At 33.7% G+C, this 14,569-nt stretch overlaps 1 protein-coding gene across 1 annotated transcript in view; it reads right to left on the bottom strand.

Annotated features, from left to right (window-relative positions):
- Positions 1 to 14,014, bottom strand: part of LNX2 (ligand of numb-protein X 2) — a gene marked incomplete at both ends in the record, with an annotated part of 30,232 nt that extends 16,218 nt beyond the window's left edge. Inside the window, 4 exons of the mRNA XM_084235231.1 lie at positions 116 to 484; positions 3,615 to 3,814; positions 4,933 to 5,177; positions 13,611 to 14,014. Coding sequence (XP_084091357.1) covers positions 116 to 484; positions 3,615 to 3,814; positions 4,933 to 5,177; positions 13,611 to 14,014 — 1,218 coding nt within the window. The remainder of the gene's footprint in view (positions 1 to 115; positions 485 to 3,614; positions 3,815 to 4,932; positions 5,178 to 13,610) is intronic.
- Between the last annotated feature and the right edge of the window lie 555 nt (positions 14,015 to 14,569).

Below are 14,569 nucleotides of genomic sequence, written 5' to 3'. Positions count from 1 at the left end.
TTCCTGGGAAATATCAAATATTGCCTGGATTCTTATGTTATTTGCTAATGAAAACAAATTATTGATGTATGGTGGTGAAGGCCAAGTATCTGGAATAGACATGTAGAGGAGTTACCTGAATAATTTGGGCAGCCAGCTCAGGAGTCCCATGCTTCAGGTCCTGTCCATTGATGGCGAGTACTCGGTCATTGCTGCTCAACCGCCCGTCCTGAGCAGCCAGTCCCCCTTCCAATAGGTCAAGAATAAAGACGCCTGGCTCATCTGTCCTTCGTACAAGTTTAATGCCAAGCTGCTCACCAGAGTCCCGTTTATGGAGAACCACATGGAAAATGTCTTCTCGTGGTGCATTATTATCAGAATGACCATAAGCTCGGTTGCCAAAGCGTCTTTCTCTAAGTACGGTGAGATGCAGCGTGTTGCAAGGCTGAGAGAGGACAGCTCTGGCATAGTTATGGGACACATTGCTAATATCATAGTTGTTCACCTAGAAAAAAAGAATTACAACCAAAGTATGACAATCTTTTTTTTCCCCCAGTTTGTAAAAATGTTTGTAAAGCATCGCCAAAGGAAACTATGTGTTGTGAAAATTCTATGAAATCATTATTTACAAAGAAAATCCTTTACAAACATTTCAAAAGACCGAGTTCCTACTAATGGCTTACAATGACCAGCATCAAGTAGAAAATAGTAGTTAGGACCACAGGTTTTAACGACAGACTTAAATTAGAATCCTTGGTTCTGCTGTGTACTAACTGGATAACCAAGGGTAAACTATAGAACTTGAGTGTGTTTCCTCATCTGTAAAATGTGTTTAGTATCTACTTCACAGCATTAGGATGAAAATGAACACTTATGATCAGCATATGGCAAGTGCTAATGAAATACTAGTTTAATGGAACAGAAGTCAAAGTTTTACAGGATTATAAATGAAATACAATTACGCTAAAGAAAATAAACTTGAGTTTTATATAAAGGAAAGCAGCATATTCTAGCATACAACCTGAATATAGATGTTTAACTTTTACTTTAAAGAAAAGAAATTAGATATATTGTATATACCTAATACAGTAAGTGTAATTCAAAGTATTTATATTTATTAAACTTTATAATCTTGAAATAAACATAATGAATGATCCTTGGCCATGTACTATCAGTAAGAAAATACACCTAGCTTCAATTATTCACCTAGTTAGAGGATGAGGTTAGTACAATTCTTCATATTGATCACAATTAGAAAGTCTCTCAATCTGTCTAAGATGAAAGTGAGAGGGAGAGCAACATCTTCTGAACATCTTTTAGTGACAGGCTCTAGGTGTTTGTGCTCATCTAAAATTCTTAAGTGTTTTTTTTTTTTTTTTCAGTTGAATCTACATTATGCAAAGCCCTGCCCTTCTTATTTGTTTAATAGTTTTGAACAATACTAACTTGAATTTTGTTAGGACTTTGACCCATGGACATCTTTTAAAATTCAGTCATCAAATTCATTAATGTCATACACAAATTTGTCTCCCTAGTTGGCAACATGAATTCATTTATTAGCAAACAAATCCTTGATAAAAATGTTGAATAACATAGGGTCAAGAATAGAACTTCAAGGCAGTTTCTAAGAAAACCAGCCTGACATGGTTTCATTGACTAGTCAAAATTAATCATTTCTTGCTATTCAGCTAAAAAGCTACCTATCTCTAGGTTCACATTTTCCCATTTTATGTTCAGATTTATCACAAATGACTTTATAAAATGTCTGGATGAAATCTAGCTATAATCATGTGTAAGCATACAGCATCATATCATCTTTGTGAAGTAGTTTGTGGAATATCTTACAATTGGAAAGGATTTTTCTTTATGATTTATGGTTGCCAGTGAAATTTAGAGAAAGCAGAGACCAATAAAATACTGTTTTTAGACTTTGTAAAAACAGCACCAGCATAGTAAATTCTACCACTGTAGCTAAACAAATGAAACTAATACATGGGGCTTCCCTAGTGGCCTAGGGGTTAGTCTCAGTGCTATCATTGCAAGGGCCTGAGTTCGATCTCTAGCCAGGGGGCTAACCCACATCTGGTGCAGCAGACCTCTATTGTCTCCCTGACAGGAGCAGTGTATTTTAGTCAATCCACTTATTTTGCTGCCCACTCTGTCTCTGGTGAGTTTTCTCACCACCTGCACCTCTGGCCTATACCCCAATCCTTCTATGCAAAAATAAATAAAATCTTTCAAAAAAAAAACCTAACACACGGCTATAATTATTTTCCTTTGAAATAACTAATGACTGATCAAATTTAAAATACATTCTTCAAATAATCTAAAAATTATATTATTTTTTAAGATTCTTTTCAAAAAGTCTATTTAATAGAATAACATTATTCTATGGTTTGCTAAAATAAAAAACATAAGCTTGCTAGCACTTTTGTCTATAAAAAAATCACCTTAATTGTATTTTCCAATTTTCTCACTGTATTATATATATGGTTTATATAAAGATGGATATAACGAGGAGTAAAAAATTCCAACCAACCTTCTTTCCAATGTTCACTTTTAAATTACCATAAATATTTTACATTGGGCAAAGGGTATGGCTTTACTTAGCGGGTCTAGCATACCAGTCAAAGGCCAGAAGTCAGGGTCCGCAATAGGAGAGATCCTTTGTGAATTCATTAATCAGGATATATACTCATACTTTTCTTATCAATTTGAATCATTAAACTGGATTTAAGATCACCATTTTTAGAGTTGCTAATATGTATGCTTCCATAAACAATAATAATGTATTAGAATTTCTATAATGCAGATTTATAACTGAGTTAAGCTCCCCAAAATACAATAATTTCAAGTAGCTATAATTTGAGGTATAAAGATTCAGTTATGTTAATAAATAATACTCCAAAATAGAAAACTAAATGTCCACTGATGAACTATATTAGCAAAAAAAACCTGAAAAACTAACCTCAAATTGTATTAAAGGAAATCAAATAAAAACAATGCACAATATGGCCTCTAACAAAATATCATCTTGTCCCAAGCTAGTTCTTTCCTGGGAATAGCTATTTCTTGTTAAAGATCATTTTTTAAAAGAGAAGAGATAAGGGCAATATTAAGGGTTAACGAAGAAAGATTATTAGGGAGCTAACAAGAGATACCTATGATCTCTGAATTTTATGGCACAAATTATATGAAATTTGTGCTGCATGATGTTGTCTTCTGGATTATGGTGCTCAGGGTATAGTATAGTAGGATAAATCAGACAATGAAAGTAATAAATGGATGGGAAAACTAGACTAGGGATAAGGCTGGTGGGCCAAGAGAATTTCAGGGTAGATAAAAGGTGGTCCCAAAATAGCCAACTGAGATTAAGTTATGAAGAATCTAACTGGCCCCAATAGTCCAAACACCATCTGCTGTGTCAGGAGTGTGGCTGAAAATTAAGGTAGGGAGGAAAAAAATACATTTCATGAATATAGGGAAATTACAGATAAATTCTGATGTTTTTCATATCAACACAGCAACATTAACCTTTACATAATTCAGGTTTCACAATACCACAATTTTCTAAATTTTAAAGTTATGAATAACTATAAAAGGGTGCAAGATGAGAGAAAAATTAAAACTGATACCTGAAGAATTTGGTCTCCAGCAAGGAGTCTTCCATCTCGGGCTATTATCCCATCCCGATAGACTTCCTGGATAACAATGTTAATCAGTGGCGTTTCATTGCCACCCACAATGCTAATTCCTAACTGAATATAAGGATTAGACCGGTGTATTTCAATTGTGGTAATTTCACCTTCTGGTAAACTAAGTGGCTGTTGAGCACCTGTCAAGTTAAAAATGAGAGACAAAAAGAAAAATGTATCATATTTCAATTATCTTCATGTAAACAGGTCATCTTATATTAACAAATGATAAATTAAAAAGCAACACCACCAGATAATAGAAACAGAATGACCAAAAATATTTATGCTAGGATTATCAAAATATTTCCTCTTAGAAAGGTGATGAGCAAATAATCAAGAAATAGCTACTATGCATCAAATTACTGAGGAGACACAATGATCTGATAAAGGATTATTAAGAGAATGTCACCTTGTCCTAACTCGCAAGAGAAAGTTTGGTCCATGAAACAATTGCAAATAACACAAGGTAGAAAAGACTAACTTTGTGGTATATGATCACCATAGATGCCAAGAAATAGTCAGATCAAGCTCTGAAAACAGTGGAGTCTTGAATTGAGCCTCAGGAAAAGATTGCAACTGTGACAGATATACATCCCTTGGGTAAAACTTGTAATTTGTAAGAGAAAATGATATTTAAAAGCAAATACCAGGCCAACTATCAAGATATATCCCAAATCAATGACGACAGGCTTTCTGTTAAGTTTCCTAGTGGGCGGTAGAGTTAGCTTAATGGCTACTATCAGAGGAGTGCAAAAGCATGACCTTGGACTCTGATATATACCTAGGCACCGCCTGGTTGTCCAAACTTGACCAACAGTCTATCAAGGCTTGGTTTTCTCAGTTGTTACAAAGAAATCTCATAATATTGTTACATGTATTTCATCCAATTTATGTGTGGAAAGTGCTTGGCACAAAGCCTGACAGAGTAAGCACTTAACCTGAGGTACTGCTTTTGCTGTTTTGTTGTGATATTGTTAATTTCAGAGTCTAGAAGCAACAGGGTTTTGAATACACAAAAAATAAGATGCATGATAATGCCTAGTGAATTCATGGACTATGGTAAAAAAAGGGATGGGGACAGGGCAACTTCTTCTGGAGTAAAATTCATGTTGTTTCTAAAATATAAATTGTATCTCAATAAATTAACTTTTTTAACAAGGGCAATAAAAACTATGTTGGGAGAGTAATAGAGAGTACTGGGAAGGAGAGGAATGCTGATTGGAAAACAGATGAAATACAAAAGAAAGTGGGCACATACTGTCAGCTGTGCTGTTCTCCTCGAAGGCAGGATTGTCCAGGCCTGGCTCCTCCCACGAGGGAAGAGATGCTGGGGTCAAGTTTCGCTCGGTGGGCACTGTGCCTGTTCCCAAACAGTCTGTTTCAGGTGGTAAAGTACCTGGTACATCTATGAGAGTGGGTCCATTTTCATTTTCAAGCTCCGTCTGAGTTTTACTAGTTTTCCTTCTCTCTAGGGCAACTCTCCTATGAGAAGCTCCAGGACATCTAGAAAAAAGAACACCAAGTGGTTTCCAGATGATTTGAAAGGAAAAAAGTGATTAGTAGCTTATACCACAAAAGAATGGCAATGGCTTCTCTAAAAAGCATCTAGAAGTACCTACAGCAGTGTATACTTCCAATTTTAATCTCCATTTACCATTCCACATGGCAAATTTAAAACAAGGGGTCACCACAAACAATGGCTGGTATATATTTCACAGAATACCTGAATAAAAAATTTTATTCAGGTATAACTAGTATGCCAGAAATATATACACCAGTACAGTTGTCTTTATACTGCAAGAATTATACTGTAATTCTGATTACATAAGCCTTTTTTACAGGTCAACCAGTTTAACCATAGGAGTGGAATCAGCAGTTTCTTCCATATAAGCTTAAACATCCTATCTTAGACTTTGAGTGCCATTATACCTCTACTCTCACAGCCAGTGTTGCACATTTATTCAGTATGGGTACCCAACATATTTGAAGCTTTATAACTTGCAGGAAAGCACAACGGAGGTCCAAATAACTTATTTATGATAGACATGGAAGGAGATAAAACACATCTCCTGGATAAAATTGAAGTTTCAATAGTGCAATTATAGATAGGTTATGTAACTTGAAGAATATATTGGAAGTACTTGGGAAACTTACATAAGCACTAAGAAATATGAGCTTGCTTGTTCAAGCAAACAAAAAGGGTAGATAGTTATTTAAACATTTAAACAAAGTCTTTACACATGTGATGTCAAGGTGCCAGTTCTTTTTCATCTACCAACTTGATTAGACAAAGTGACTCATGCAGTTTGAAGGGTGGGAGGAGAAGCATATTAGTAAAGGAGAAGCAGACACACATTCCTAGAGCTTAACACTACTGTCTAGACACCACTTACTTTCATGCTGGGGTAAGGAGGTAGAGCAAGGCTGGGGAGGGTAGGCAACAGTCTCATGTCTTGGTGTGCAAACCTTTGCTCAATGACAGTATTTTTAAAAATCTAAACATTAAATCAAAATTATATATAATATTAAATTCAATTAAATTGAAAGTTACCTATCATGAATGAAAGATTCATTTTAAGTCCTGGATTTCAAGTTCTTGAAAAGGATCATTATGAAACTTCTTTATTCAACATCCTCTCATTACTTAAGAAAAGGGAGAACTGATTTTGCTTTCTGCACTGATAAGTGACATTCCAAGGTTTGTTCTTATAAAGACTTTACAAATATTTTTGAAAACTGATCTTGGAAAAATTTGTGTTTAATCAAACAGATTTCACTAGAAATATATTTTTAAAATATTCAATCAAAAAATTGAGATAAAAACAATTAACAATTATCACAAAAAAGGTAAAGGTTTAATTTTCAAAATACATATCATGCCCAAATATCTACATGGGAAATAGCTAGCCTGCAATGGGAAAAAATGAACTAGCTATAGGAAATGATAAGGAAATATAAATAGGATGTGAACATAGAATGTGGAAATAAGCCTAGGTAACAACAACAAAAAAATCTACATACTAAATATAAGGCCTATCTTATAGTTACTGAACATGCAAAAGTAAATTTAAAAAGGTAAACCAAAAGTTGTTAGGAAGATAAAGAAACAGGTATATTTAAAATTCCCAATGAAATACAGTAATTACTAAGGGGAACAAAAAAAAGTTAAAATTCAAAAGTCTTTCTCAAGCATTAGAAGGTTATAGAGAGAACCTCAGGGAATATCCATATTTAAACACGATAGACCACCTGAGTAGTCTGAGACAGAACTACTGAACAGGAGACTATGAGACAGAGATTTCAGCCTAATGAAGAGATAAAAGAGTGCCAAAAAAGAAAAAGTGACCGATAATACAACTACCACAAGAGGGGCAAACAGGGTAAGGATCAGAAAGCATTGCTTTGATTTGGCAATGAGAAGGTCATGGCGACATCAGAACATTTTCAGTGATGAGGTCAAAAGCCAAGACTATAATACAAGCATTTCTGTTAACACAATGCATGTATTCTATAGACAGTGCACACTAAAAATTACAGGGATTAAGAGAAAGAGAAGCTTGGACAGACCATTCACAATCTGTGCATCTAGGGAATGGCTGATAATGGGATGGGGTTTCTTTTGGGGGGTTGAAAAATGTTCTAAAAATTAAATTGTGATGATGGCTGTACAATTCTGTGAATATACTAAAAAAATCCATTAAGCTGTGCACTTTAAAAATGGGGGCATTTTATAGTAGGTAAAATATATTTCAAAAAGCTATTTAAAAAATACTACTTAGGGGCTGAGTAGATCAGAGCAGGCTTGGACAGACAAAAGTGCATAATCACAGGCATTCCAGAGCCACCATCCCTTAAGTTTCTAAACACTTGGAACTGAAAAAGAAAGATGACTCTACCATCCCCATTTCACAAATTTGAAAATTAAACCGACATCACATAGTTATTCAACTGCAGAGTCAAAATCCAAATGAATTCAAGTTTGATTTCAAAGATTCTTTTCATTATTATCATACTAAATTCATTCTATGGAGTTCTTTTTCTGGGCTTTAGGAAAACATAAATTGAATTTGATACCCAAATTTTTGAGCCCAGAAACAAAACGGATGAGCGAGAAAGGTCTTAACAAACATTAAAAAAAAAAAATCACAAAAAACAAAAGTCTATACATCTTTTTAAATATGAATATTTAACAATAACAACACAAGTCCCAATTGGCATGGGGATATAATGTGGATTATTCAAGCAGGTAATTCAGTGTTGCAGGAGGCTAGATTGAGGATATTAAAAATGAATAAAAAAAAACAACTGAACAGAAATGCATGCAATGTTTAATTAGATCAGGGTAGGCATGTGATCAGAAAATAAAGGTGGCTATGGAGCTCTGAGATAGTGGACTGCCCTTAAAAAGGGCACTGGAGTCCAGAAATAAATCCACAAACATACCAGTGCCTTATCTATGATAAAGCAGCTATGAGCATACAATGGGGAAAGGACAGCCTCTTAAATATATGGTGCTAGGAAAATTGGAAAGCTACACATAAAAAATAAAGTTGTAACTTTGTTAACCCCATACTAAAAAATAAACTCCAAATGGATGAAGTTTTTAGATATAAGACTTGCAATAATAAAAAACATAGATGAAAATATTGGTGATATATTTCATGACATCAAAGATAAAAAGATACTTTCGGGGACTTTATGCTATGGCAAGGGAAATAAAAACAAAAATAAATAATTTGGATTAGCTAAAAAACTTTTATCCAGCAAAATAATACAAAAGATGATTAAAAAGATACCCTATTCAATGGGAGAAAATATTTACACAATATATAGCTGATAAGGAACAAATATTCAAGATATATAAAAATAATTTGAGGATTAAAAAACCCAATTAATAAATGGGTAGCACACATAAACAGACAAGTCATCAAAAGAGGATATCCAGGCCAACAGACATAAGTATTCATTATCACTTCGAGTAAGAGAGACGCAGGTTAAAACCACAATGAAATACCATTTCACATACATGAGAATGGCACATATTAAAAAGATCTCCAACAAGTGCTGCAGAGAATACGGAGAAAAGAGAAGCTTTATTACCCTGTTAGTAGAATGTCACTAGGCACATTCATTATGGAAAGTAACCTTGGTTTACCTTAGAAATCTAAAAATGGAAATACTATATGACTCAGAAATCTCACTCTTGGGTATCTACCCAGAGAATATGAAATTATCAACACAAAATCCCTATGTTTCACAATGTACATAAGCAGTATCATTTACAATAGCTAGGAAATGGAAGTAGCCTACATGTCCTAATGGACAACTGGATCAAGAAGAGGTGATATATCTAAACTAGGGAGTACTATTTAGTCATAAGAAAGGATAAAATGAGCCTTTTTCAAAAAAATGGAGAGAGTTTGAGAGAAATATGTGTAGTAAAGCAAGTAAATTCAATACTAAAATACTGGACATTTACATAGCAGACAAATTGATAATGTGAAACACATTAAAAAAAAATCAGTGGACATCAATAAACACCAGGAAGAGGAGGAGGGATGGTGGTGTGGAAAAAATATATAAACTCTGCAAATGGTAATATCCAAGCAGTTAAAAATTACTGATATGAAACAAATCACGGTTATTAAAGAATGCAACCTTTTGATGTTATCTCTACATAGTTATATTATCAACAGGCTTTGAAAAAAAAAAAAACAAAAACAATCACCACCTATGGTCTGTAAAAAAAGGGGGGGAGGGCAGGACACTGGAGGCAGTGTGACCTACCACAGGCTGAGGGCTGCACCTCCCCAGAGGGATAGTGACATGCTGGTATGTTTTTAAATTTTTAAAAATCAAGCCTTGCAGTAGCTAGAGCCAAATTGAGGGGCTTTGTCTTTCTTGGTGAAGGTTGTACTTCCATCTCTGCTATTCTGGCTCCCTTTATGGGACAAAAATTACATATCAACTAAGTTGAATTATGATATAGTGGCTTCATTCCCTGATATAACAATGACTCACATAAGGAACAATTTGATGATAGAAAAGGTGTCAACATGGGGGAAAAAACTTCCTTTTTTTAAAAAAAAAAATTTATTTATTCATGCATACATGAACCGGGGTACAGGCCAGGTGCGCGGTCGGGTGAGAGGATTCACCAGAGACAGAGCAGGGAACAGAACAGGCAGACTAACTGAAATACCCTGCTGAGGGGAGCAGTGGGAGAGACAGGAGTGGTCTGCAGCTCCATGTGGGAATCTCCCTGGCCGGCAGGGACCGAACCTGCGCTGCAGAGGCTGTGGACAGCTTTACAGCGCTGCACTCAACAACCTATGCCACCAGGGGTGGCCTGGGAAAAAAACTTTTTTAAAGGCTTTCTCTATTTTATTAATATATGAACTTTTAATAACAGTGTTAACTATAAGTTTTAAGTAGAAAAGAAAAATGATTCTGAAGCTTGTCTACTTCATAAAAGACACAAATGAATAATTTAGAAAAAAAATTAACATTTATGGTACAATTACCATAAAATTTAAATGTTAAATTGTTGAGGATGAGACAGGATATGAGAAGAAAAGAGGAAGAATGCTTTATAGTTGATGGTGCTTGGCAGAATTTAGAAAGTAATTACTAAAATGTTATAATGCTTAGTACAGTATAGAGAATATTTCTTTTGGGCTACCTAGTTCTCCTTCAAAGAGGGCACTTTCCCATTTCCAATGAATTCTGCAGTGTTTTACTAACATATACTAACATATAATCATTAGTGAATTTATTTAAAAACATATTCATTTATAATTTTTTTTATTTTTAGCTGTAGAAGAAAATGTCAGCTGTTCTCAAAACTGAAGCAGATTTCTTAAGAGTAGAATTTCATTTAAATAAGGTAATTTTAAACATAAAATTACCAGATTTATGCAAACTACTCCTCACACTAATAAAGAGATTTCTAAATCCTAAAAATTCAAGAACAAAGGCATAAGATAGTCATGTAACTTTTAAACAATGAACCATGGTTGCTAATGCTGAAATTTTCTGAATTTCAATGAAATATCAATTCCTAACAAATGAGTGAGACTGTACGCAGGGATGCAACAGTCATAATCAAATTCTATGCCTCATGAAATCACTCTTATTGCTAGTTCATGTTGCTTTTAAAACATGACTGCACATTTTTTGACCTCCTTTTACCACAAAATGAACTCTGTTCTCTCCCCTTTAATCGGGTAGACTGAGACTTTCAAACACAGTTAACAGCATAAGGGATGTCATGTATCTTCAATAGATCAACTTGGTCAAGCAGCGTCTGCCTTGTTTACTGGAACACTGAGCACCATGTAAGAGAACCTTAAATAGAGGCCACCTCTCGGCTCTTCAGTTGACAAGTCTTAGGTGACCTGTGCCTTTATAATTTCCAACAAGGTGCCAGACATGTGAATGAAGACGCCATCTTGAAAATAGATTCTCCTGTTCCAACTGTTGCAGTCCCGGACTTTCAGTTCTTCCCAGCTGTGGCCCAGATATCACATAACAGAGACAAGCCATCCCTGCTGTGCCCTGTCTGAATCCCTGACTCACAGAGTCCATGTGAAGAAACAAATGCTTGTTGTTTTATGTCACTATGCTTAGAGTGGTCAGTTTCTCTGCATTGGATAACCAGAACATAGATTAACAATTTAATTGAACAATAATTATCAACTTTGGGCAAGGGATTTCAAAGACTAGCAAAAACCTGGTACTGACCCTAAGGAAATTTACAATCCAACAGTAGATTCTAACTATCAGCTTACAGATACTTAAGTATCCAGCACACAGTAGATAATAAACATTTCTACTTGAACTTCAAAATTTTTAATCAAGAGACTAGAAAAAGGTCAGGCTGTTTATCACATTATCTCATTAGCTGTTCAAATGGGAAATAAAAATTATATTAAATTTATAAAATTTGTCTTTTTATATCTTTATAATCAATAGTTTATCATCAATAATTAGCTGTCACCCACTTTTTCAAATCATATACCTTCATCAATGTATCTTTTACAACATAAGCCTAAGACATTTCAGAAAGTGTTAAATTAGCAAACTAATATTAATGAGCATACATGGAAAATCAAACACTCAACTGGACATGACCGTTTAGCCTTCATCAACTGAAAAATGAAAGGACAGTTTGTAAGTCCCAAGTTCTTAATATCATCATTATAGTTTGAAACGAAGTATTAATGATACTTCAACCACATATGAAATTCTTATAATGCAATTTATATAAACTTTTGTGAAATTTATATCTCACTATCAAAATAATTAGTAATTGAATTGAGACTTTATTCAGTTCTTCTAGCATCCTATAATTGATGTTCATAAACAAGTCATAAGAGAAACTATCCCTTAAAAAACAACAGTATCACTAAGAGGAATATGAAAAGCTTAAATATTCTTCAACCTCAGTCATAACTAATCTTGATCCAGACTAGTATATTCAAAAGTTGGGGTCAATTTCTAGGACTTGGCTATCATGTTCATATTCTATGTCTTCTGGTTATCAAAGAGAAACAAAAACTTAAGACTCTGCATTTTCAAAAGTCTATATAATCTACCCTACACTTTTTCTTAGCTCTTATTTATAAACAAAACAGATTAAATTTCAGAAACTTTTCTAGACATGTTCATGTTTCTGACATTTTAGAAACATCTTATTCTTTCTTGTTTGTCTTAATTATTTCTAATGTTACACTGATTTTATGACACTGATATTTAGAAGCAGAATGAATATGTATATTACTCATGTGTATATAAAACTTTTACTACTCTAGAGTAGTAGAGACATGATTCAACCTGTTGTAAAGTCAGCATGGTATACTGGAACAGTAAATAAGATAATTGAGGTTTAAGCCTAACTATATCATTAACTATCTCTAAGCTTTGTGATTCAGTTTCCTGATTTGTAGTGATTAGATAATCTTTAAATTCTATTTTATATGTGAGTATAATGACAAGATGTTCTATGCGAGGCTGTATTATTATTTCTAAATCCAATGTATTTTAGAGTACATGGCTTTTCACAGAATCAATATTACTGCAGATTTACAAAGCACAATTGGCTTAACTTTGAAAATTAGAAATTAATACATTTGTCATTTTATGTGATTTTACCTACTTATGACATGAAGTATTTTAACCTTTCCTAAGTGTATAATGATTTTAAAGATCATCTTTCACTAAATTCAAGTTATAAAACTCACTAAAAAATCAGCCAAAAAAATAACTTAACCTTTTATTAGTAAGACAAACATCCCCACTACATGTTTTAAAGTTTTCAGTCCCTAGTTCTTATTCATTCCAGTTACTAAACACAGAATCTTTACAAGATCTTGGCAAACAAAATCATGTATATTCATGTCCATGTTGCAGTAAAACTATCATTTTTACTGGCGGCATAATATTCCATTGAGTTGGTATGCTATCATTATTTTTAACTCTTCCCCTACTGCTAAATAATTAGATCGACTCCAATTGACTGAACTGTACAAAATGTTAGAGTGAACATCTTCATATATAATTTTTCCTTCTTTTGAGCTACTTCCTTAGGATAATAAGACAGATAAAAAGATATTTACATTTACAGTTTTTGAAACAAATTGCTTTGTAAGAAGTCTATAATTACATGCTGCTAGCCATATAAATATAAAAGCTTTATATTACACCAGTAAAAATATTAATAGGTATTGGATGGCATTTCTTTCCTGAAGTTCTTGTACTCATTTTTGATAATAACGCCAAATATTACTGTTTCACAAATACTTATTTGCTGTCTCTTCTGTGTTTGATTTGTCTATTTATTAATGCTTTTTTTCCTATCCAGTCTTTATTTGCTTATTTGAATAACCTTTTTATAAATCTAGAGTTACTTTTCTTTCTTTCATATTCTATACTTACCTATTTTTAAGATGTGCTTCCAGATCACAGCGTTGCATTACATCTTGGCACACTGAAGAAAATGGACATAACACTAATAATTTGTCCAGAAGTTTATGAACTAGAATACTAGACTTCTTACACAATTTAAAATGAAGTCTCTTCCGATCCAGGGGACAGAAATCTTTCTCTTGTAAGAAGTTTCTGAGGCACTTGCAGCAGAATGTGTGTCCGCAAGGGGTATCCAGGGGCTGCAACAGAGGCTGAAGGCAAATATGGCAGACCAGGTCATCATCCACTTCATTCTGGTAATTGTACAAATGGTTTTCTTTTGTCCAATGCTGTTGACCACACTCAAAACACAGAGGATTGAAAGAGGAGGAGGTCTGTTCCACAGATACCATCTCATCACTTGTTGTTCCCATTTTGAATCAGTTGAACAGTTTCTGTATCTTCATATGTTAGACTTCCACTTAACCTTTGACTTTCCTTTAACAGACAGTGACGTATTGAACTAAAACCAAGACCTGTTTTACTAGATAAAACAAATGAAAAAAGGTAATTAATATCAATCAAGACAGGCTAAAATATTACTAGTTAACTTCATTTTTAATAAAAAAATTAACAGTAAAATCAGGTCATAAATTAGTTACAAAAAGATAAAATGAAATTAACTTGCTAGTTGGTTAAGAAAGACCTACATTCCCAAATTCTTAGTGAAAAAAGAATTTGTGATTATAAACAAAATTGTTATATATTACATGGTATAACATAATCAATTTGTTTTACTAACTGAAATTCCCACATATTTCACTACTCAATGGTAGTTTTAAAGCCAACTAATTTATACAGTGTGCTACTTGTGCAATTTGCAGCATATTATGAACACATTTGCATTTGACACCCTAGTCAGTTTTCTTCGCTTCTGACTGATTTTATGCATATATAGTTTTATAACAATGTAGTGCTTGAAATATAGT

This window comes from Talpa europaea (assembly GCF_964194135.1).
Source record: "Talpa europaea genome assembly, chromosome: 6".
In the NCBI taxonomy this organism is placed as follows: Eukaryota; Metazoa; Chordata; class Mammalia; order Eulipotyphla; family Talpidae; genus Talpa; species Talpa europaea.
The sequence above is the reverse complement of the archived record's forward strand: the minus strand, read 5'-3'. Positions and strand labels throughout refer to the sequence as shown.